The 26,018-nt window shown below is 48.4% G+C and overlaps 1 protein-coding gene across 1 annotated transcript; it reads right to left on the bottom strand.

Annotated features, from left to right (window-relative positions):
• Window positions 1–707: 707 nt before the first annotated feature.
• UNC45B (unc-45 myosin chaperone B) lies at window positions 708–24,961 on the bottom strand. The gene is made up of 19 exons (XM_016207035.2): window positions 24,794–24,961; window positions 24,185–24,221; window positions 22,919–23,094; window positions 21,541–21,630; window positions 20,964–21,131; window positions 20,245–20,413; window positions 17,386–17,556; window positions 14,570–14,741; window positions 13,667–13,967; window positions 12,547–12,641; window positions 12,244–12,385; window positions 11,354–11,494; window positions 9,369–9,496; window positions 8,376–8,442; window positions 7,240–7,353; window positions 6,759–6,874; window positions 5,608–5,725; window positions 4,034–4,189; window positions 708–1,365 (listed from the first exon to the last, which is right to left on the bottom strand). Exons 1-19 carry the CDS (start codon window positions 24,959–24,961, stop codon window positions 1,105–1,107), a joined length of 2,790 nt encoding a protein of 929 aa, XP_016062521.2. The 3' UTR covers window positions 708–1,104.
• Window positions 24,962–26,018: the final 1,057 nt, after the last annotated feature.

Here is a 26,018-nt window from a genome sequence, read left to right as displayed (position 1 = left end):
ATAATCTTTATTAACCCAAGGAAGTCTCCTATTTTCAGTTTACTGAAAAATTTTATCATTAGTTGTTTAATTTTATCAAGTGTTTTTCCTGCATCTATTGATATAATCATATCATTTTTCGTCTTCTTTCTGTCAATGTGATAAATGGAAATGTGATGGAAGCTACATATATCAGAGTCATCCCTGGGAATTTTGCTGGGTTGAGAACGGTCCTCTCTCTTCTCTTTCATTCCACGAACTATAATAACTATATAAACTTGGAACTTCTGTGGACTCTCTCTTCTACCACATGGAGAGAAAACAAGGTTAACCCAGAGGAAATCAAAACCAAGAGATGAGAGAGAGAGATAAAGACACCTACACAGACAATAATGTTGGTGACAACATTTGAATCCTGGATCTAACATTATCAGACCTTTTCCTGGATAGACAAGATATATGAACCAATGAAATTGTTTTCTTAAAGTACTCTGAATTGATCTTATTTATATTCATCATGTTCTTCTTGCTTGGAAGATTTATCCAAGCAAATTACGAAAAATGTCACACTGTTGAATATGAACTGTATTTCCATTAGAGTTGAAGGATGGGATGTGATATGGGCCTTGGACAGGGCACTGCAACTAAAACACACAGTTCTAGGCAGCAGCCTTATTCAACCAGTACGGGAGAAAGAATATGAAAATCAGCACAGATCAACATCCAGATACAATAGCACTAACCTTTATATTCACACGCCTGTGAGGTCCTACCTTACCACACAATTCACTTTCCAAATATATAGAGAACTTCAGCCCATTATCCTGGCCTTTGGAATGGGTACAGAAAGAATTATCCAACCTGTCTTCCAAATTACAGATAAAAATTATCCTAGAAATTTCTAGAACATGACAGATATAGGGAGGCAGGGAGCAAGAGAGCCAATGAAACAGACAAACTTTGGGCTAAGGGGAAGATTTACAACTCAGGGAACAACCAAGTATTGTTTTACATGGAGACTTCATTGTCACTGCTATGATCCCTAACTGAACTGACACTCCAGGAGTTCCCACCTCAGGACTCTGCACAGTGTAGGATCAGCCCAGCATCCTGGTGGCCTCCTATCTAAGACACTGGTTTAATGAAGCCATAATCCATACACTTGATGAGACATTCCCGAGCTGTCTGAACCACTGCTGCCTTCTTCTCGTCTGGTTCCTGTTTGCCCACCACGGTCAGGATCTCCAGCAGCTCACTCTCCACCAACTTCTTGGCCAGCTCAGCATCGGCCTGCAGCAGGTTGTAGGCAATGACCAGGCCCCGGTGCTGGACAGACAGCCGGTCATGCAGGCAGAGCCGCTGTAGGATCTCCAACCACTGAGTTGTCTGGAGGGGGGAAGGTGGATAAGGAAGGATTGGAGGAATCAGTGGGTGGACAGAGAGAAGAGATTTGGGACAAGAGACACAGAAGGCATTGGCCACGCCCACATTCTGGGCTCTGGAAGGTCAAGCAGGCATCTGGTTATGTGTGTGGGGGACTCAGCATATGCCTACCTGGGCCCCTTGGGACTAAATGGCTGATGCCCATCTTACCAGAGCCAGGGCGGGAATTGGAGAACTAGAAGGAACTTGAAATAATCCAATCCCTTTCGTTTTACAAGTGGAGGGACTAAGATCCAGGGAGGGGAAGTAACTTAGCTATCTATGGTCACACGTCTGGAAATAGTAGAAAATAAACATCTACCCACCCATTCATTTTTTAAAGCATGCTCGCTGCATGTCTGAGCAAAATGAGGATGGAGGGTTTCAAAGAGGAGGATTCTAACCCCGGACACATGGTCAGTACCTGTTTCTGCTCTCCTGGTGCCCCTTGAGACATGAGCTCTAGGTATGCACTCCACCAGCCCTGACTTCACCTTCCCTAGAGTTGGAGTCTACCGTCTCTTCCATCCCTCCTCCCTGTCTCTCTTCCATTCTCAGGTGTGAAGCAGCCCAACCGTTGTGCAGGGGGAAGACGGGACTCTAGACCACTCTGATCCCCCCAGGAGACAGAGATGGAGCTGAGAATAGACCCAGGAGACGTGGCTCTTAATCATTCAACAGACACTCATGGGCAGCAGAGGAGAATAGTTACCAGCATGGGTCCTGGAGTCAGAGACACCAGTGTTCAGGTCCCAGCTCGGCCACTTACCAATCGTACGACCTCGGCTAAATTATTTAACCTCCGCAAGCCTCAGGAGCCTCATCTATCATCTGTGATGCCTATCTTAACATTGCGATGATTTAGCAAGATGGTGCATGGAAAGAGCCTAGCATGGGAGCTGGGGCATAGTGAGAGCCCAACAAGTGAGAGGAGACGGGGATGATGATTTTAGACACTAATCCAAAGATTTCCTCTTTGCTTCCTTGTACCTGTTTCCCTCACCCTCTATTAGTAAACGGGATAGCTTTCTACACGCACTGCTTTCAGATGGGGAGACGACGGAGGGGAAGAAAGAGTGAATTATTGGCTTCTGAGATTCTGGGCAGATTTTTGTAAACTCTACATTGAGTCTCCTACCACAAAGAAAAGAAATGAAAGTTCAGCTAGGGTTCAGGGAAAGATTTAATGCTGATGGGTTGATAATGGGTCAGGTACTCCCTGGGAGGAGTCACTGGGGCCTAAAGGAAGGGTGATGATCCTATTGGGATAGGATCCCAGCAGAAAAATCTGTTGCCTGGCTTCCCAGGGCATATTCCTGCAGGTGTGAGACTGTAGAGAGGTCCAGCATCCAACAAGTCCCCAAGATTGTACAAAAGATGGGTCTGGCCAGCTTCAAAGAGTCCACAGGATGCCACTGTGGGGACAGGAACGCAGCCAGTATTTCTGAGCCCCTTGGGAAAAAGGGAGAAGTGGCCAGGAGTGGGTCGGCAACCCTAAAGGATGCCAATTCCTTCCCAGTTAACTAGCTGTGTGGCCTTGGGCTCCTTTTCTGCACTCAGTTTCCTCATCAGTAAAATAGGGATAATAATCATCAGGCCCACTGCACAGAGTTTGGGGAAGGATTCCATGAATGACTTAGAGCAACACCTGGAACCCAGTAGGTGGAAGAGTCACAGAGTGCCCTGCAGGGGGACTGTCAGTAGGAGCTGTGTGACCAGTTACTTCAGCAGAGGCTGCTTAGGGCAGCAGTTTCAGTGTGGTCCCCAGGCTGGAAGCACCCCACCCTGGATACTGAACCAGAATATCTGGGGAAAGTATTTAACCAGCCCTCCAGGTGACTCTTGCACACCTTGCAGTTTTGAGAAGCTTGCCTTAGGGAAACTGCTGAGTCCAAGAACCAAGCAGGATAAGCTACATCTGGCAGACACCCCTCCCCTGGTGCCAGAACAGCATGAGCACTGCGGACTTCAGAGAAAACACACACACACACACACACACACACACACACACACACACACACACACACACACACACACACACACACACACCCTGGAACTGAGCACCTAAAAGACTTTGCCTTTAAAGTGGACTTGAGTGCATCTGAATTGGAGTGTTCACATTTTTCTGCATCAGTGGAAATGATGGCCATGAACAAAGTTCAGTTTGGCGAAGTAAAGTGTCATCTGCACCCCCATGTTCATGACTATCTAAATATCCCTTTCATTATACCCTGCTTCGATGGTCACAGAGCCACCAAAGGAGCTGAACATCATGTCCTCTTAAGGCAGATCCCCAGGATACACCAGCCACGTCCATGCTGCTCCTGGGGAGCTTGAAGCTTCACAGCAGTACTTAATGTTGTTGTTGTTATTATTAAGTAATGAGTTACAAGCACCACCAAAGGCAATGGGTAAAACTACAGTGGGAGAGATTTGAACTGGGAAATGCAGCAAGTTCAAATAATATAAGGGGTCTAATAGTACAGACTCTCCTCTCCTTAGGTGGTAAGGGCTGGGAGTGGTTCCAAGGGGCAGGGCCTTCCCCAGAGGATCATACAGGTCCGTGTGGTCTGGGTGTGGACGTATTCCCTAGAGCCTGCCCCCCTTTCAGGCCACCGGGGCCCACTCTTACCACTTGGGTCATCTTGAGGCACAGTTTCTTATGTGCAGCTGTCAGCATGGCCAGGGCCCCTGCGGCTGCATTCTGTACCTTGTCATCATCCTCCCCACAGAGCAGTACCACCAGCTTCAGCCTGTCATTCCCGTCAGCCAGGAACCTCTCCTGTACCTATGGGAGGAAGGTACATGACTCAGAGAAAAATGCCCTCACCTGCCCAGCCTGGGACAGAAAGATGCACCTGAAGCCACGGTCCCTAACCCAGGATCTCTCAGGGCATTCCTTTAAGCAGTTCACCTATACCGCCTCTCCCAGGAAGTCTTCCCTGATTAGCAGAGTGAAGGTTAAAGGTGGCATAGGTGAACCGCTCAAAGGAAAGCTGCTCCAAAAGGAGTCAAAGATCACAGCTGCCCAAGTTATGACCCTCCACCTGTGTGTCTCTGAAGCTGGATCAGCGGTCCTCAGAAGTGAGAGTATGGCAGAGATAGTCAGTGTGGTCCCCTCTCATGGGACACAGTTGTGAATGGGAAGTAGCTACCCCAAAAGGAGTACGTTCCCCCACCACTTGCACCTAGATGTGGTTATGACTAGTTCTCAGCAATAGAATGTGAGTGGAAAGTGATGTGTGTCACTTCCAGGCTACCATGGTAGGGGCCTCTCCCATGGTCTCTCTCCTCATTCACCATCTGAATAGAGGCCACTCCCAAGGTGGCAGAGGAGTAGACAGTTCTTGATGATCAGAGAAGCCTGGATCCCTGAGTCACTGCTTGGAGGCGAGCCGCCTGATCCAAATGTGAGCGAGAAATGATACGAGTGAGAAATGAACTATCCTGTTAGGACCACTGTATATTTTTATTTTGTTGTAGTTGGTGCTCCCACAGGGAAGGCTGCTGCCCCTTCCCGTTGCTCTTCCCCTCCCCTTTCCCCTTGGACATACCCTCTTCTCCCACATGGCTGCCATGCCCCCAGCCCAGCCTTAGGCCAGCTCCCTGGCAGGCCCTAGAAGCTTTATATCTTTTGACTTTAACAGGCTTTCTGGGTCGAGTTTTCCTCCTAAAACAGTGAGAAGATCTGAGACTTAAGGAGAAACAAAGTGCATCTCACACTAGGCCCTCCATGAGTGCCCAGGAGGGCCAGCTGGCCTGGTCTCCATGTTCATGAGGAACCTCAGATTTACACCTACCCTGTTGTTACCTCTGATGAAGTTATGCCTACAGGCACAGCAAAATACTCTAACAGGATGGAATGGAGAAGACATGCATTCATCACATGGTTACAATTTATCCCATTACTGGACCATGAGGCCATTGACATGTTCTGAATTCATTATATTGTTATATAAATCCTGTGATGATTCTGTGAAGCACACAGTTATAGTGCAAGGCAGTTTCTATGGAAATGGCAATAGTTCATTCATGTTAACATTTAAAATATCCTAAAATTGTAACTGTTTTTGCATTTCTTCCATATATATATATAATGCTATCTTAGTACCATTGTAACTGCCTCCAATCTCTCACCAGGCCCTGGCCTATGACCTGACTCTCCATGCATCCATCATTCCCTGTCCCCATGCTGAGCCCCCTCACCTCCTTGTTCAACACCATGTTACACATGCACTCGGTGGCTGCCTGCCGCAGCTGGTCATGATTCTCAAACATGTAGTTCTCGATGTCTGGCAAGGCCTTCTCCTTAAAGATCTTCTGCCTATGGTGGGAGGAGTGGCGGAAGAGAGGCCACTGAGTTCTCCATCGTGACCATTTGAGGGTTTTGGCCACCCAGGTGCCCTTTCCCCATCCTAGTGATGTCCCTCCCACATCCTTGGAGAGCATGGTTTCTGTGGCATTAATCCTGTCTCCAGCTCCAGAAGGGGCACCAGTGGGCATAAACTGAATGACATAGCATAGCATCCTGGCCACAGTGATGGGTTCCAGGGTGAAAATGTCACCTAGCAGGAGATTCTTTTTTTTTTTCTTCTTTTCTAGCCTCACCCAAGTATATATTTATTGATTTTAGAAAGAGAGGAAGGGAGAGAGAGAAACATTGATGTCAGAGAGGAACATCGATCAGTTGCCTCCCATTTGTGCCTTGGCCAGGGATCAAACCTTTTGGTGTGCAGGACAATGCTCCACCCAACTGAGCCACCTGGCCAGGGCTGGAGATGCTTTTGTATTATTGCTGGGGAACAGAAATTCTCTTTTTCTCTCTTTCCTACTGGATATTATGAAGAAGCCTTGTGACTATGAGAGAGGGGCAAAGGCCATCTGAAGAGTTAAGACAACAGACAGTAGAGGTGCAGAGAACCAGGCCTCAGGACAGCTTTGTAACCCCTGCATGAAGCTGCACATGAATCCGGAGTACCCCAGACTTTATTTACATGAGCCGGTAAATTCCCTTTATGCATAAACCAGTTGGAGCTGAGTTTTCTGCCACTTGGTAGCAAAAGAATCTCAACCATCTCCCGCTTCTGAGAAGGAATATACTGTACATTTTCCCCTCCCATCCCCCTGGGCATCTTTTTACAACTTCAGAAAGAAGTATTTTCAGTCTCCTCTGCCTTGTGCATTCACCTTGTGGTTTTTCCAAGTGCTAATTCAAATCCCTCCCGCTGTGTTTCTTCCCACTGCCTTTGATCCTGTCCTTGGAGGAGAGCAGTTTTTGTACACAGTATTCATGAAATTCAACCGAACACTTCATGGGACACCTCTCTACACTACTTTTCCCTCCATACCCCACTCACCGGAGTTTGTCATTCCGCCCAGACAGGTTGGTGAGGGCCAGGAGAGCCTCATAATTCTGCAGCCCATCCCTCTGTGTGTCCAGGAGTCTCACAAGGGGCCGCACCACCTCATATACCTGTGGGGAGGGGTTGAGGAGCTGGTCAGGTGGAGACCATGATCCCCCAGTTCCTGACATTTATAGGTGTCCAGATTTAGCATCTCCAAAGCACTTGCCCACCCATTGGTCTGATTTGACCTTAACGATGATCCTGAAAGGCAGGATCATTTCCTTTATTTTGCAGATTTGATGAGTTCCTGAGAGGACAGCCTTGTTTGTCATAGGCAGAGCTAGGTCTGGAAGCCAGGCACCTCCAATTCATTGCCCTCTCTGTGAGAGTACCATGCCCCCTCCCAAGCCAGGAGCAGGGTGACAGGAAGAAAGGCCCCTAGGAGCAGAGGAGACACTTCCCATTGCCCCATCCCATCCACCCAAACACCCACCCGCTCCCCAGGGAAGGCGATGTCCGGATTGGAGACAGCAGCGATCTTTGCTAGGGCATGGGCTGCCTTCACCTTTCCCACGTCTGTGCCCTCCAAAGCCAGGGGAATCAGGGCCTGCAAGAAAGGGCACAGTCATTCCTGGGTCACAGACATCCAGAGGCCCCTCTCCCCACCCTCTCTCCAGCTGCTGTCTGTCCGTTCCATCAGAAGTACAGGAAGACTCTGCGATATAATCAATTCTTGAGCATCATGGAAAACAATTAAATAATTAATCACAGATTCACTCCCTCTGGTTCCCAGTGCACCTCAAGGATTCATCCCCACTCTCCTACCGTCTAAACATTCATTTGGTTTTCAGAAAAATAAACAGATCGCCCTGGCCTGGTAGCTCAGTTGGTTAGGGCGTTGTCCCAATACTCCAAGGTTGCGAGTTTGATCCCTGGTCAGGGCACATACAAGAATCAACCAATGAGCGCATAAATTAGTGGAACAACAAATCAATGTTTCTCTCTCTCATCAATAAACACAAATAAAAAAACGAAAATAAACTGCTTCAGTTATGAGTTATCTGTTTAGAAAAATAACATAAATAGATCAATCCATGGATTTTTTACTTTCTGCCTAAGTCAAACCTAATCATAACGGCAGCCATTTACTGAGCACCTACTATGAGCCAATACTTTGTGCAAGTGTGTGATTCCAACCTCACCCTTCCATTTTACAGATGAGGAAACTGTGGCTCAGGGAGATTAAGCAATTTGCACAAAGCTATGCAACTGACAAGGGGACAAGCAAGGACTCAAGGACAAGTCTTGTGTAGCAAAGTGCCCAGTTTTTGTTTCTGCACCATGCTTCCCTCCAGCAGCCAGGAGGACAGATGGGATTCCACAGTAAGTCCCACGACACATCATAGAATCAGGCAGAAGTTGGATTGGGGCCATGAGCATAGACAGCAGTTACCTGAATGACCATATTCCAGGGGGTCGGGTTGGGACAGGGGGTACATGATTCTTGAGCCAGGCAAAGATTGTGCATGTGTACGTGCACACACACACACACACACACACACACACACGTGTGCTCCTCCCCAGTAGAGCACCTTCTACAATGGCAAGAACCGTATCCTGCTCAATTACCTTGCCACCACCTTGAGCCACAATGGCGCCTCGGTCCTTTGGGTTGTCGCACAGTGCCAGGAATACCCTGTGGGGTAAGGATAAGGACATTTAATGCACCAGCACACCCTTCCCAGGCATCAGCAGGCCGGCCAGTCGGCCCGGGGAAGCCCTGGGAAGCCCCACCAGCGCGCATGTGCACCTTGGGAAGGTACCACCCAGAACATAAGTGTCTGGGAAGGAAGTGAGGCCAAGCGAGGCTGCAAAGAGCCACCTCATCCTTATTTAGGGGGACAACAAATGGCTCCTTGCTGCCCACCAACCAGGAGAAACACTTCAACATCTACACACCCCAGGACCTCTGTGACTGGGCCCTTGTCTCCCTCTCTGGTCTTACCTAGCACTGCTCCCTCCTATGCACTCCATGCTCCAGACATATTGCAGGAGAACCCCAAATACACTCATTCTTCCTCCATCTGTGCTGTGTTTGCATATGCTGTTCCCTCCACCAGGAACCCTTCCCTCCCCTACAGTTGAGTGACTCCTTTTGTTCCTTCAGGACTCCCTTTAGTTGTCACATCTTCCAGGAGGCCTTTCTGGCTGCCCACCCTCCCACCCTCCAGGCTGGCTGGTTGGGTGCCACTGCTGTGCTCCAACCAATGCTCTGTCTTTCCCCCATCATGGAACCTGCTGCATTGTATTGTCCTGTGAGCCTGTCTGCCTCCCCCACCAGGTTGCACAAACACTGTGCCTTTCATCTCTGAAATAGCAGGTCCCACACAAAACCTGGGAACCAGGGAACCAGACAGAGAGTGACCTCTTTCCTCTTGATGCATACTTCTACTTGTGATGACCTGTCCCTCCATGTCACTTTTCAATGTCGATTCCCTTTAAGCTCCTCTCCAGGACCCCCAATGGCTCATTCCCTTATTTACTCCCTGCCATTTCTCTCTCCATGCCTAGCCCCCTGCCTCCGTGCCCTCAGACCCCAGCCCTGGCCTACTGCAGCTGCACCTGGCCAGCAACTCTTTGGTCTGGTCAGTGAGGATGGCACTGTCTGCTTTCACCATGCAGGCCAGCGCAGAGATGACCCCGGCCTTCAAGAGTCGCCTCACCCGCATGTCTATGAAGTCTTTCTTGTCCTGGGGAGACAAAAGGGTGACAATGGGGAACGGGCCAATCTGTATTGGTACTTAGACGGTGCATTTCTGACTTCTCATGGTACGTTGAATAATGGCCTCCAAAGGTGTCCATGTCCTAGTCCCCAGACCCTGTGAATATGTTACCTTACATGGCACAAGGGACTTTGCAGATATGATTAAGTTAGGGATCTTGAGCTGGGGAGATAATCCTGGATTATCCAGGTAGGCCCAATATAATCACCAGGGGCTTTGTAAGAGGGAGGCAGAAGGGTCAGAGTTAGTAGGACATGTGACCGCAGAAGCAAAGGGTTGAAGTAATTCAAGGTCACGAACCAAGGAAGGTGGCTTTCAGAAGCTGAAAAAGACAAGAAAACAGATTGCGCCCTCAGAGCCTCCAGAAGTAACCTGTCCTACTGATTCCTTGACTTTGACCAGTGAGACTGATATTTGGATTTCAGACCTCCAGAACCGGAAGATAATAAATTTGTGCTATTTGAGGCGATGATATTTGTGGCAATTTGTTATAACAGTAATAGGAAACTAATACACTCCTCTAGATTCCCTTTGTCCAAACAACAGCCAAGGGGGTTACAGCATGTTCTGCTATTGTGAATGTCAGAACAACTCCCCCTCTTCCTTGCCGACCCCCCTCCCAGTACAGAGTCTGAGTAGCTGATAGGACCAGGCAATCAATCCCAAAGACTCTGCATTCACAGAGGAGTGAAATGAAAGAATGATAATCCGAAACACTAGATGACCCATATGTTTGTTTTTTTGCAAACGGTTGGCTTTCCATTAGGGTATGTGGCAGGTAGAAGGGTTAGGGGTTGTAGGCAGGAGTGAGAGGGGACAGGGAACAGATAAAGCTGACATAACAATGGACTGGGTTTTGCTGGAAACCCAAAGTCAGCCCCAGGGTTGAAGAGTCTTGACAGATAAGCCTCAGAGTAGCTGGGGAGAGACTGACAGTCATAGGCAATCTCTAGAAGCCACGTTTGAACTTTACAGGAGCAACACATGCTGTACATTCTTGCCTGCACGAAATACTACGCAGCTTTGAAAAATGATTCAGAGAATGACACGGCCATGAGAAAACACATAAAGCATTTTCCCAAATTGAGTACAAAATATGTACATTCTGATTATAACTATGAAAAGGGAAACGGTGCATAAACAAAAAAAGCCTCTGGTAGGTAAAGTAACATACCCCAGTGCCAAGTGTGGTCATGGGGAAATGATGTTACTGTGAGTGGTTCATTTCTTTTCCCTATTCTCCACCTTTTTGTGTTGCAATGTGGTTACTTTGATCATTTAAAAAAATCTACATGTTTTACTGGGGGGGGGGTATATATAATAATATAATGCATATATATTCATATGCAAACCATATGTAAAGTATACCTTTGTGAGCAGGGAATCATTTGGGAAGTGCCCCAAGGGGATTTGTGACATCTTGGCTACTGCTGATCCATGTCCCTCCTCTCATTTTTCCTACTTAGCACCCATATCCCCAAATCAAGATATCCCAGAAAATAAAATTTCTATGTGTGGGGAACATAACATGCAATTGTCTGTTGTCCATGAAATCAACAACACAAATTGCAAAATGTCCATCTTTCTCAAATTACAAATTGTTGGGTTCCTTACCTCCCTCCCCCTTCCACCCTCGCCAAGCTCGAACAATAAAACTAAGAAAAACATGAGCACCACCTAGTGGGAGAAACTTACCAATATCCAATTCAGTTTACCTTACGCCAAATTCTCCCAAACACACCCACACAGCACCCTGACATCACTATCTTTCCTTTCCACCTCTCTGATGGCACAGACCCCCTCCCACGCTGTCCCCATCCCCACCTTGGGGTGCTCCTCGGGCACATGCTGCTTGGAGAACTTGGCGAGCTGTACAAGCTCGGGAATGACCTCCTTGACGTCGTAGCTGTTGGTGCAGTTCACGAGGACGGTGGCCACCGAGTACAGGATGGTCTTGTCAGAGGTCTGGAGGCACGGGGTAGAGGGGATAGGAGGGAAAAGGCAGAAAGGAAACTTTAGATCAAACTTCTGCTTCCAAGATGGCTCCCTCGCATGCCATAGGTTGGTTTGGGCCAAGTGTGTGGCTGATCCAGTTCAGCTCAGAGAAGTACAAGTGGCACAGAGGGCAAGGGGCTGGCTCGGCAGCCATAGGGCCCACCCTCAGCAGCACCCCTGCAAGCGTGGATGGGAGTCCTCTGAGTACACCCCTTGCTTTGTGCCTCTTTGAAAAGTCCAGACCAACACCTTTCACATCGTGTGCCTACCTTCCCTGGCATGGGGATGGCCTGGGGATGGGGTGGGGGGCCAGACACCCTCTGGCCTGGCCCTGGGGAAACTCTCCCAAACGTCCTCCCTTTGGTGGTGAAAAAGAGAAAAGAGTCTGAGAGGGGACTTGGAAGGAGAGAGGGGCCCAGAAGAGGCTTGGTACTGCCTCTTGGTCCTTCAGACCTCACTTTCTGAGGATCCCGGGGGGGGGAAAAATATCATCCTCTTGTTTTCCACTGCTCTGAAGGCATGAAGCGCTGTGAGCCCATTTTGTAGTCAGGTAAAATGAGGGTGGGAAAGAGGAAAATAACTGATCCAGGTTTACACAGAGAGTATAGGGTACAGCCAGGATGAGGGCACAGGGGACCAGTTTCCCAGGCTCAGCAAAGGCCCTGTGAGCCTGAATCTAATAGATCTCTCCTGAGGCCCGAGGTCAGGGCTGTACTTGCCTTGGCCATCTCGAACATGGCCTGCAGGGCAGGGATGTCCTGGACAAAGTCATCCTTCACATCAGCATCCAGGGTGAGGTAGGCCATACCCTCCACTGCCCATCGCCGGGTCCGGGTGTCTATGGATGGGTTGCACAGCCACCTGGAATTGGGGAGGGAGGGACGCTAGGGAAGGGCGCCAGGGCTCAGGTCAGGACAGTGAAGCCCTTTCAGGGCAGCAGATGGGGCCTTTCACAATCTGGTGGATCCTAGGGCACACCCCGGAGAGGAGAGAGCAGGCCTGGGGAAATAGGACCCCCTTACTTGCGACACTGTTTGGCCAGCTTCTCCGTGGACCCCTCAGCAAACTGCCTGAGACCATAGTCTGTGCCACCCGCAGAGCCGAGCTTGCAGAGTCCCTGTGGAGGAGGGGGACAGTGGGCATTTGAAGGATCAGAGACACCAAAGCATGGAGACAATGCCTTGCTCAAACAGGTCCCTGTGGCTGGAACACTTTGCCCCTTTTTCTTTGCCTGGATAAACCTCTATGTATATGACAAAGTTCAGTTCAGGTGTCACCTCTTCCAAGATGCCTTCCCTGAGGCATCCAGGTGAAGGCAGATGCCCCAAAAGCTGGAAGTGCTTACCTTATCCCCTTTCCTCCACCATTTGGCCCCACAGATGTTTTGAATGCCATTTGGAAAAATCAGCACTAGATAATACTAACCTATCTGAAACTGCAGTGGTTTGAGACTTGTCAGAGCACAGACACTGGCAGAGAAATCCTCCCCTGTGGGTAACAAATTCAGATGTACAGACTTTTGCCCAGGAAATTTGGACTGTTGTTAGGAAACAAGATTCCTCCGTAAGAGAAATCTCAACTGCAGAAGCTAAACTTAGTTTTTAAAAAATTGATACAAAAAAGATAAATGGCTCAAATCCTCCTTACCCATGTGTATGAGGAAAAGGTCAATGAAAATAATTTCTGCAAAAGGAAGATGGAAAAAATGAAGCAGGTTCTACTCTGCCACATAGAAAATGCTTAATGAAACGAACTGGCGTTTTGGAGTTTGCTCTAAAAATACTTGCTGGGTAAAGCTCATTGGTGTTAGCGCCACTCAAAAGCCTGCAGGAGGCAGAAAAGGTGAAGGGATTAAACGAAAAAACAACAACAACTCATAGACAACAGCGGCGATTACCAAAGGGGAAGGATAATGTGGGGAGGTAGGAAAACATCAAAAGAAATAAAAAAGCATGGAGCTGTTGGAGATTAAATAACAGGGTCCACCATTCTGAAACTGTGCTCACAGCCTCCTGCATATCATTCTGCCCTGCAGGGCCTGTGGTGCTCTCAGAGGGTGGTTTCCTCAGGGACAGGGGCTACACCTCATTCAACTTGATGTCCCTGGTGCCTGGCATGGTGTCTGGTACTGAACCCACTTACCACCAGTGTGCGGATCTTGATCTTCTCATTTTTGGTGGTCTTGTAGATCTCTTTGAGCAGTGACACTCCATTGGTGATGATGAACGTGGCGCGGCTGAGCTTGGTGGAGGCGTGGATGAGGGCCTCCACAGCCACCAGCTGGTCTGCCTCACGATCAGAGCCACACAGCGCTACCATCATCTCCATCACGCCTTTCAGCCCCAGCAACTGATTGCCCAGGTCAAAGGGGCCTTGCAGGACCCCCGACACTGTCTGGATGGCAATCACATTCTTGTCCATGTTCTGGGGGTCAAACTTGCCCCTAAAAGAGAAGGCAAGGGAGGTGGAAAGTGTGAGAGAACTGGCCCACGGGGGTGGAAAGTGTAAGATTTGGGGGCAGACAGATTGGATTTATATCCTGGATTCATTACTCATGTGCTCGGTGACCTTAAGCAATTCTCTGAACCTCTCTGAGTCTCAGCTTCTTAATCTGGAAACTAAGGATAATACTACTACTTCACAGAGTTACAATGAGGATAAGTGACCTAACAGATGTGTCAGGGGCTTTGTTCCCCAAGAAGCACACTCTGAGACAGGACTGACATATAGGAAGAGGTTCATAGAGGGAAGAATCGAGGCCTCCCGCCAACAGCCCACACCAATGTGCCAGCCATGTGAGTGTGCCATCTTGGAAGCAGATCTTCCAGCCTCAGTCAAGCCTTCAGATGACTGCAGCCCAGGCCAAGATGTGACTGTAACTTCAAGAGCTCCAAAGCCAGAACCACCAGTGAGCCACTCCCAAATTGTTGCCTTATTATGATAAATGATTATTGTTGTTTTGAGTTGCTAAGTTTGGGGGTAGTTTGTTACACAGCTCTTGGTAACTAATAAGAGGCCGACCCTTGAGGCCTCCAGGAAACTCACGTGATGTACTCCTCACAGATCTTGCGGAAGTGATCTCGCTCTGGGTCGCAGCGCAGGTCATCATAGAGCTTGTTGATGAGAATAGAGGCCAGCATGCGGGTGTTGTCGGTCAGGGGCAGGCAGGATGGCAGATCTGGAACCTGCCCTACCACTGTCAGGATCTTCCTGAGGCCTGCAGGACAGGTGGCAGTGGCAAGTGTAAGACCCTGCTGGGCTCTGTCCTCACAAACATCTGCCCCCCCCACTCAGTCTTGTCTTATCACCAGTTTCTCTCCAGCCTGCCTTTAGGGAGCACATGGCTTATCCAGAGTGAAGGGCATTGGAATGGGGCCAAAAGACCCAGGCTCTACACCTGACTCTGCCCCTACCTGAGCAATTCACCTCCCCACTATGGGCCTCTATTTCCTCATTTACGAAATCAAAAATAATTGATCTCAGAGGACTCTATCAGTGCTAACATTCTATAGGTTGGTACATAGCCTTCTTCAAACACTGTTTTATATTCTCTTTTCTCCATGCCTCGGTTTCTTTATTTGGAAAATGGGAACAATACTACTTCCCTCATAGAGTTTGAGGACTCAATGAGATAATCTATAGAAACTGCCTAATGCCAATCCAGACACATCATCATCACTCAATAAATATTATTTATCTGGAATACTATATTTACTATTTATTGTTATTTTCTTCTGTTGAAGGACCTTCAGTGGCTTCCTATTACCCATCAGGCTAATGTATTGATTGAAAATGAGTAAATTAGTGAATAAATAAATGAGCACCATTTAGGTACTGAAAGAAAAGAAACAATCCTGACCTCAAAGAGCTCACAATGCAATAGGGAAGAAAGACATAAAGATTACAATAAGGTGTGGTAAGCACGGAGTGGTAACAGCACAGATGGAATGATCTGCTCCAACAAGGTAAGAATTGCAAGTTATTTTGAGCACTTACTCCAAGAGCTTTATACATGTTACCTCATTTAATCCTAACAATAATCCAACTGGTTTGGAATCATTATCTTCATCTATCAAAGCAAAAAACCAAGACTTGGAGAAGTCAAGTATGTTGCCCAAGACCAGCTGGTAAGTGAGGCAGGGAGGCCACACCCTCCCAGCAATGTCTGATTCCAAAGCCCAGGATGTTAACTGTGAGGCTATGCTGCCTCTGGGACAACAGACAGCTTGACATTAGAGCCAGCTTTTAGAGGTGGCTAGGAGTTGGTCAGACCGTAGGTGGCACAGGGAGGTGGGAGGAGGAACATTCAAGGTAAATGCTGGAAAGCATGAAACTCTGAGTGGTAAGAGGGAACTGACAGTGCATGACAGTAAATGTTATGCTCTATGTACTTTACTACACATACAAAAGCACTGGCAGGGCTGGAGAGGCACAGGAAGGGGCCTCACAAACTAACCTAAATTCCCCAGCCCAGCTCTCAAAGACCACCATCAAACGCACCTGCTCCGCCTGCCACCACCTCCCCAATCTCATCTCCCACTGTTCCCTTCAATCCCTGCCCTCAGCTTGAGCATCTGTCTTATTTATATTCTGCTAGAATACTCTGTACCTCCTCTCTGTTCATCTCTGCCCCTCTCTGAATCCCAAAACTCACTTCAGGCTTGACATCCTGATGGCTCCCCTACCCAAGTTGCCCAGCCCAGTTTGCAAAACATACAACCTCAACATTGCCGCTTTTCATTAGTACACCAGCATTTTAAGTCTATATTATTTTTACCCTAGTGCTATTCATTTTGATGCCTAGAATAAATAAATATGGCTCCCCATCCACCCTACACCATAAACTGTGTGGCTGGGCTTAGATCCTCATGCAGAGAGGTCTGCTGCTGCTGCTCAGCCTTTGCAACATATGCAGAGAGGACCAGAGCTGGGGCAAAAGTGTTGGGGGTGAGGCTTAAGCATCAGAGTAATTTATTAATGGGCATTTTTCTGAGATCTGTGTAAACCAAACAAGAGAAGTGCAATATCAAAATAGAATTTACTTCTAGCAGGTAAAGCTGACTTGAACCTTTTAGAACAATGAATGGTCTAAATGTCATTAAGCCTGTTAGAGAATTTATTGTAGCATATTATAAAGCCACGGATATGATTCCTGAAACAATTTTTTAAAATTTTATTTATTGATTTTAGAGAAAGAGGAAGGAGGGAGGGAGAGAAAGAGAGAGAGAAATGAAGGAAGGGAGAGAGAGACAGAGAGAAACAGCAATTTGTTGTTCCACGTATTTATGCTTTCATTGGTTGATTCTTGTGTGTGCCCTGACCATAGATCAAACCTGCAACCTTGGCATATGGGGACGATGCTCTAACCAACTGATCTACCCAGCCAGGGTTGATTCCTGAACAACTAAAGAAGTTAATTTAGGAGAGGTTAACACCCAGGAGCTAACAAATTCTGCGACTATCTGCTAGAACGTTGTTACTGGGCTTTGTATAAAGTGCACATGATGCTATCTCTCCCTTCTAGAAGGTCTATGAAGTATTTTGCCAATCATGAGACTTCAGGAATGTGACCCTGTGGTTGACAGAGTCTTGTTTGTTCTTTAACACTTACCTCCATTTGCTAGAAAACAACACCCAGATGTTTTTTGGCCTGTTTGGACATTTCCTGGGTATGGTCAGGACCGTAATTCAGAGACTTGACCTATATCTTCACCAGCTCACCAGTGGACCCTAATACGCTAATGCTTTTCCCCGGCTTTTCGGTTTGGAATGGAGACTCCTCCCACTTTCTGCTCAGTGCAAGGTGCCCTGGTGCCCAGTGGAAAGGCTGGGGTGAGCCCCACACCAGCCCACTTCCTCACCGTTATCCACCACATAGATGGTGCGTGAGTTGTCGTGGTCGGAGAGGTCCTTCCTGGGGACGTTCTTATTGAGCAGGTTCAGGGCCTGATCTCTGCCCTGGCCAGACACCTTCTTACTGACCAGCATGTCGAGCAGGTGACTGGTGATCTGCTTCAGGTCCTTCTTGGTGTCTGAGGAAAGAGGGAACATGGGGTAAATAGAGAGCCTCAGGTACTTAGGAGCAGGAAAGGAGGAGGCTTCTAGAATGACTCTGGAAATACCAAATCTAGTGATATTGGAATTTCCCGGGAGACTACAGCATTGTCCACCTCACCCCCAAAAAGGGAGCGAAATCCCTTGACAACACTTGAGGGTCCTCCAGCCACTCTGAGCACTGGCTTCATTCCATCCTTGAACGGCTGTTCTTCATTCCAGGTCATGATTGGCAGGGATCCAGTGATGCTTTGTGTAATTTTCAATAAATTGATTTAATACGATGCTTTTCAGAAAGGAAATTTATACTCCTTACAGACATCTTACTCCCCACAGATTCAGACAGGCCAGAAGCCTGAATTCAAGCCTCTCTGTCTGGGATGCCTGGTCCTCCCCTCCCACTGGGAATCTCAAAAGGCAAATGCCTTTTCCTGCTCTGCCTCGTCTGACCTCTGAGACTTGGAGACTTTTGTTGTCGTTCTAGGTTAGAGCCCAAAGGCAGGCAGACATACATGCAGGCAGGAAGGAAAGCTTTCCAAACCATTTCATATAAATGCATGAAGAAGGAATGAGGCTATTTAACTAGGGAAGGAAAGACATAAGTGGGCGTGATAGCTTGTTTTCAGATAAAGATATGTCATGAGGGTGAGATAACAGACTTATTCCATAAGGCTGCAGAGGGTAGAATTGGGACCAGAGGTGGGCGGATGCCACAGGGAGATAGACTTGAAATCAAGATATTAAATTTTTAGCAGATAGCTAATAGCTCACTACCTTGCAGGGAAGTTGTGGCCCCCAACAAACCACACCTGTAATTATTCATGCTCTTGGGGAGTCCCCTCCCACACTGGACCTGGGTTGGTCATGTGACTTACAGCACACCCAGAGGCTTAAAAGCACTTGCACACTGGGGTTTGTCCGTTTAGAATCCAGCCACCTTGTTACATAGAAATCCAAGCTGCCCACCAGAGAGGCCACAAGGAGTAAAACCAAGGTGCCCTGGCCAGCATCTCCAGGTAACCACCACTCACACAACTGAGGCCAGTTTGCACCCTCCAATGATTCTAGTGCAGAAAAGGAACGTGGCTTGCTGGCCATTACAATAGTAAGTCCGAACCATATCAAGAATCCAGGACTCCAAAAGGTTAACATTATTAATCTACAAAGAGCTCTTATGAATCAGTGAGAAAGCACTGATGCTCCAGTAGAAAAAATAGGTAACAGTGCCTGGCTGGTGTGGCTCAGCGGTTGAGCATCGACCTAGGATCCAGAAAATCGCAGTTCAATTCCCGGTCAGGGCGCATGCCTGGGTTGTGGGCTCGATCCCCAGTGGGGGGGGGGTGCAGGAGGCAGCCAATCAATGACTCTAATCATTGATGTTTCTACCTCTCCCTCTCCCTTCCTCTCTCTGAAATCGAAAAAGACATTTATAAAAAATAATAATAAAAAAATAAATAAAATGATGCCTAGGACCTGGTTGTGCAGGAAGAAGCATGAGTCCATACGCATGTATATAGGAATGAAACAAATGTAAAATTAATAATTACTAAAGTAAAAAGGAATCCTTTTAAGAATATTAAATGGTATGCAATACAAACAGAATGCTCGGTGAAGAAAAAACACAAAACTACCCATAGCCAAATTCTGATTTTGTTAAATAGATATTTATATGGGTGGACAGAAGAAAGGTTATTAAAAAAACAACCAAGTAAACAAATCCTAGCCAGTTTTGCTCAGTGGTTAGAGCATCGGCCCACAGACTGAAGTGTCCCAGGTTCGATTCCAGCCAAGGGCACGTACCTGGTTGCAGGCTCAATCCCCGGCCCTGGTCAGGGCACATGCAGTAGGCAACCAATCCATGTCTCTCTCTCTCCCTCTCCCTTCCACTTTCTCTGAAAAACAATGGAAAAATATCCTCTGGAAAGATTTTAAAAAAAGAAAAAAGAAAAAAAGTTTATCTGGAGGGGTAATCCAGGGTTTTTTTCATCCTTACACATTTCTAAATTTTCCCAAATTTCTCCAATAAGCCTCTGTTCCTTTTTTAAATTGTGGTAAAGTATACATAAAATAAACTTGACATTTTAACCATTTCTGAGCGTATAATTCAGTGGTGTTAAGTACATTCATATTGTTGTGCAACTATCACCACCACCTATCTCCAAAACTTTTTCATCTGGTAAAACTGAAACCCTGTACCCATTAAATAACTTCTCATTTTCTCCTACCCCATCCCTGGCAATTGCAATTCTACTTTCTGTTTCTGTATGATAATTTTAGAAACTGTGTGTATGTGGAATCGTACAGTATTTGTCTTTTTGTGACTGGCTTATTTCACTTAGCATCATGTCCTCGAGATTCATCCATGCCGTATCATGTGTCAGAATTTCCTTCCTTTTTAAAGCTGAGTAAATATTCCATTATATATATAATATACATGTATGCACCACATTTTGTTTATCCACTTGTCCGTCAGTGGACGCCTGATTTGCTTCTGCCTTTAAGTTACTGTACATAATGCTGCTACGCATCTGTTAGTTTTATCACCAGAAAATAAGTATGAAAATAAAACCAGGCCACCTCCACATACAAGAAATTCCCAGTCTGAGGTGGTAACTGACTCTCCCTTGTCCCCCCCCCCCGAACCCAAACTGAAGACTGTCTCCTACCTAGAACCAGGGCCTCCTCCTTCCCTTGGTGCTCCCGCTTGTCCTCCCCCGACAGAGAGTCAATGATGGCCTGGAGCAGGCTGCAGACAGCCAGAGACATCTCTCCGTCGTCCACGGCCATGAGGCTACAGATTCGGTCTATGCGGACCGCGTGGAGAATCACCGTGGCCTAGACCCCAGCAAACCACAGTCAGCCGCGCTCCCCTCCCCTCCAGCTCCGTGCAGGTTAGGGAGCTGCAGGTAACCACCCCATGCAGAAGGGGAATAGCCCAGGGAGCCACCGCGTCACAGCCCATGGTCTGGGAAAGCCCTTGACTCGAGCCATGCCCCTTTGCGGAGGTTTAAGAGCCACCGACTGCACGGAGTCATGGAGCACTTGTGATGCGGCCACTTCACATGGAGATGTGCTATGAGGATAAAGCACACACTGGATTTTGAAGAATTAGTATGAAAAGTGTAAACTATCATAGCCTTTGCATTCAGCTCTTCCTCACAGATGACTTTCAATAACTATCTTCTCACAGACCCACTTCCAGTTCAGAGGAAAAACAGAGGAGCCATCTCTGTTGAATACTTAACGATAAAACCAAAACTGGAGGGGACACTTTAGACCCTGTATCAGGGTCTGTTTATGCCAGGCACCTCCTGCCCACATGTCACCCTCCAGGTCCTCGGATGGGCAGCCATTCAGGCCAAGCACCCCACACCCAGGCCCTCACCCTAGCCCGGTGGCCACTGCACATGCCAGACAGGGTCCGCACTGCGGCCAGCACCAGCTGAAGCCTTTTAGTGTCCATAAGCTGCAGAAGCAGGGCCACTCCGTTGTTCTGGAAGATCCTTTCAGCCCCTGCTTCTTCACGGCCCAGTACAATGAGGTTGTTGGCAGCCTGAAAGAGGGAAGAGAAAATGAGGGTGGGGAGGAGGGTTTGGCTGCCGAGGCCTTGGCCACGGGCCAAATGCAGGGTCTGGTTCAAGAACTGGATCTTCAAAACATCTTTATATTCTTTCCCCCTATAATCTTACTCCTGGAAACATAGCCCAACACTATAATTCAAAAGAAAGACACAGTAACTTGCATAAAGACCAACTTGATGAAGTATACGGCCATCGTTACAGACAAATGAAAAAACTACCGAGCAACTTGGACAAAAACAAAGGTAAGCAGAATCAGAATAGTAGGTTCAACTCTAACCGCACTTAAGTTAAAATAAAACTGTGTATATCTGTGCTTATGGATAAGGGCTTTAAAAAAGTAGAGAGGTGTTCAATTAATTAAACAAAGAGGCCAGCACTCACCTTCTCCAGCCGGTCAGCTTCACTGTTTTCATCCAGGAGGATCTCAAACATCGTCTGAACCCTGGAGTCTGTGGAGAACTGCACACGGAGCTGAGGAAGGGTGAGGGAGTGTGGAAAGAAGCAGGCAGAGCTCCATGTTAGTCAGCTCAGTAAATATTAGTGTACTTTGAGCCCTTGCACTGTCATTCATTCATTCATTCGTTCACTCATTTATTTCAACAAATGTTTACTGAACAACTACTATGTGCCAGACATTGTTGTAGGTGCTTAGATGCTAAGGGTAGAATCAAATCCTTGCCCCAACAAAGCTTACAATCTAGTTACATTCCCTCTCCCATTTGGTCATCGCAAGTCTTGGAAGGCAAGGGATCATCACCCCAATTATGGAGCCTAGTAAACAGCTATTAGACATTTAAATAGGAGCTAAAACAGAAATATACCTCCAGGATCGGAAACCTGAAGCAGTTTTAAAGTAGCTCCTCGAGCAAGTAAAGCCATTATGTTTAGATGTCTCATCCCTCACAGTCGCAACCCCAACCCCAATGCTCTGAAGCTTTCATAAAGTGACCACACTGATCCTCATCTCCCATCTCACCAGCTCCTTCTGTACCCCCACTACTTTGTTGTGCCGGTCCACACTGCCTCCAGTTTCCATCCTGGCCTCAGGGAAGGGAGGGGTCTCTCATGCACGGCCCTTTCTCTGAGCACTCCTTAGTTTGCATTTCTTCAGCCCCGAGTCTACATGCACCCTGGACAGTGGATCCAGCATGGGGTCCCACCATAGGGCTGCCCCAGGCACATACGAGTTACTGAGTCTTGGAGTCAGGAGCTGAGTGATCAGTCACACTCTTGCTCCTACAGAGGGAAAACTGACACACCAGGGGGTCCCTCAAAAAATTGGTAGCTAAGGCAGGACTAAGGTGCAGGATTCCTCACCTCTGGTCCAAGTTCTCCCCTCTTTACTCCATTTTCCTAGAAAAGATTTCCTGTTCCTACTGGCTCCTGACTCTACCTGCCACCAGTACCCCCGCCCCATTCGTAGGTATCTCAGCTGCCTTTACCCTCCTAGAAAGAGAGAAAGAGTTGCAGACATGCTACATTGCGATGTAAAAAACAAAAACAAAAACAAAAACAAAAAAACCCTCCATCTGGAATGTAAAAGGCCCATGTTCTAGTCTGGCTGGCTCGAACCCTTAAAGGAGCATCACAGCATCTCTGATCACGCACAGACAGGCGCAGCTGCTCAGCTGTTCTGTGGTACCTGCCTGTGCCATGTGTTCACAAGGACTAGCCTTGCCCTGATGTCCTGCTTCTCTAACATGTCCCTGACAAGAATGGGGGGAGGTAGTCAAGGCTTGTGGGCAGGGGTCTGGCTCACCTTCTCCTGGATGCTAGTATTGAGCCTCCTCAGTGTCTCCTGGAAGTTCTGGTTCCGTGGCTCGAGGGTGGCACAGCGCTGCACATCCTTGAAGGCCTGGTCCAACTTCCCCAGGCGCTCCAGTGCCTGGCATCGCCGATACAGAGCCTTGATATCCGAGGAGTTGATATCAATGGCTAGTGAGGGTGACAGGCAAGGTCTTAGGGGACTGGGCTACAGACCACCTTTCTTCCTCCCCTGCCGTTGCCCCCAATCTCTTCCTTTGAGATCACCTACCCATGTGGACTATCTGCCCCAAGGCTCCCCTTTGTTAAGGAGAGAGTAAAAAACATAGCCTCAAGGATGGAATGGCGTTTAAGGGTCATCTTGACCAACTCCTGATGCTCCAGAATCTGCTACATGATGATCCCTGTCAAGCACTCATCCAACTGGTGCTTGCATACCTCAAGCAGTGGGGAGCTTTCTCCTGTTCAAGGCAGCCAGGCAGCTCCATCATAAAGCCCTTCCCTTTTCCTCCCTGAAACATAACTCTCTGTGTTTGCCCCTTTATCCTATGTCCAGTCCTGAAACCCTTGAGATGAAATCCAATCTTTCTTCCTTGTGACAGCTTTTGCTTTTTAGGGATTTGAAGACAGGTCTCCATCCCACCTGGAAGTTGCCTTCTCTGAGCTAAATATTGCCACTCCCCTTGACTGCTCTTCACAGGATGTGTTTCCAGTCCCCTCTCCAGCTGGTTCCCTCCCTTCTGAACTTATTCCAGGCTCCCCGTTTCTCCTAGAAGAACAGTAAGGAGATCAAAACCCAACACAGACCTGAAGCCAAGAGAAGTCTTCCAGTGTTGATCGTGCACTTAAGCCAATGCTGACTTACGTGTTTTTTTTTTATGTTTATTTCTCCTGGTGTTTGTGGAACAGGCAGGTGCCTCCCTCCTCCCCAGAGGAAGCTGGGTCCCCAGGGAGTAGATGGGCTGATGGACCTGGTTCTAGGGATCCCCCATGAGGATACCCCAATTTACAACAAAGGGGGGGTGTCATTACCACGACAAAAATTTCCAGAGCAATCTCTTGAGAAAAGAAACTGCTCCAACATATTTGACATGTAACTCCATTTGCAAAAAGGTGACTTAAGGATGGATGGCACATATGAAGCCCCACCTACAATGGCTAGGATGGCTTTTATACAATTTGTAATTCCTGTATCAAGAGCCTCCTTCACAAAACAGGGATGCTCAGGGGGGTGGGGCAAGGGCAGAAGGGGGTGGCTCACCTCTGGAGGCATCAGAAGCCGCCTGAGCATAGCTCTCCTGAGAAAGAGAAAGAGGAGACTTGGTTAATGTCGGCCCAATGCAGAGGCGGCCTGAGAGGGTCCCCATGGGAAGGGGAGGGCGCTTGCTGGGAGCTGCGGGCTGTCAGAGGCCCAGGGGAGGGTCCCCTCGCCGGCCACGGAAAAGTGGGCGAGCTTTGGCCTCAGGCAAACTCGGGTTTGAATCAGGCTTTGCTACTAACTACCTGGGAGATCTTGGGCAAGATACTGAACCCTCTGAGCCTTGAGATTCTTATCTGCAGTGTGAGCGTAACAGACGGCAGCTGCCTCACGGGGCTGTTGTTAAGATGCCACAAAATAACATATGAAGGGCCCCTGGCTTGATGCCAGTTCCCTAGGCTGGTTCCCAGCTGGGGGAATTTCTGTCTCTCAGAGGAGTGGGTCAGGGGGTGGGTCTAGGAAAGCAGTGAGAGGCCCTTCTCCAGCCCAAGGGGTCCAGGTGAGAGGGCTGGGACGGTGGAAGACAGACGATGCCTATGGGACCAGCGATGGGGCTGCCTCCACCCCCCTGCATCGCAGCCGGGGCCCCCAGCCTCCCCGCCTGCCCCAGACCGTCTTCAGGCCACAGGCCGCCCGGTTGCGATAGAGCGTGGCCAGCAGGGCCTTATCCTTGGTGAGTTTCAGGGCCTGGCTGTAGCTCTTTGTCGCGGCCTTGTAGTCCTGCAGCTGGAAGTGCCGGTTCCCTTCCTCCTTCAGCTGCACAGCTTCCGCCTCTGCCATCTGTGGGGACAGGGCAGCTCTGTCTGGCAGCCACTCTCCAGACCCAGGGCGGACTCCTGGCTTGAGGTCTGGAGCTCCTGAGTCCCCTTCTACCAGGATGGAACGTGAGGATTCTACCTGGAGGGGACCTATGCCCAGCACCCCCAAATCCATTACCCAGAAGAACATTACAGTATTTGCTTGAAGCGTGGCCCGAGTTGAGAGGGGTCTCAGAGTCCCTGGGCCTCCCTCTCTGTTCCTCCCAGCTGGGCAGGTGAAGCCACCACGCCAAAGACCTAAAGTCTCATGTCAGACCTTAAAAGTTCTTGTTGCCGCTCCCCCCTTCTCCCTCCCAGTCCAGGAACATTCAGACTGGCTCACTTTCTCACAAGGACAATGCTCTTGGTCTGTTCTCTTGCGACGCTGCTTCTCTGAGCTCCGGTGTGAACCCCCAGCCAGTCAGCCTCAGTCTGCCCCTCCCTGCCCCCACCCAGGAGACTTTATCGCCCCTGCCAGTGGCTCCAGACCATATTTGGCCACAGGGGCAGGTGCCCCTGGAGTCTGTCATTGATACTCAGGGCCCTCCCCCTCCCCAGACTGGACAGTCAGAACCACGTGGAGGTGGGTGCTGACTAACATCTACCCCTGCACCCTGCTCAGGGGCAGTCCTGGAGCTCAGGCACGCATACCCCAAAGAGTGAGAGAAAAATCCAGAAGGTACGGGACCCCCCCTCCAACCCCCAGCAGATTTCTTTCCCTAGGCAAAGCTATAATGCCCCTTAAACACTTCCATCCCAGATAAACAACCTCCTCCCCTTCCCCCAACCACAGCTATTTTGGGAGCAGAGTGACAGCTGAGGGGCTGACAGACTTGGATGCACAGAGCAGCTGCCCAGGTCCCGGAGGAACCAGAGGCTTCCAGAAATGCCCTCTGGAGGGAGGAGGGAAACAGAGGGAGGAAAACTCCTTTCTCTCTTCCTCTTGTCCACAACTTTCCTACCCCTCTGGCATTCACTTGTTGAAAATGTCCTTGCTTTATAGAAAGATCAGAAGACTTGTTAATTCCGTTTACTGTAAG

The sequence above is a fragment of the Miniopterus natalensis genome, chromosome 17, assembly GCF_054644295.1.
Source record: "Miniopterus natalensis isolate mMinNat1 chromosome 17, mMinNat1.hap1, whole genome shotgun sequence".
Lineage (NCBI taxonomy): Eukaryota > Metazoa > Chordata > Mammalia > Chiroptera > Miniopteridae > Miniopterus > Miniopterus natalensis.
This window is presented reverse-complemented; position numbering and strand designations above follow the sequence as displayed.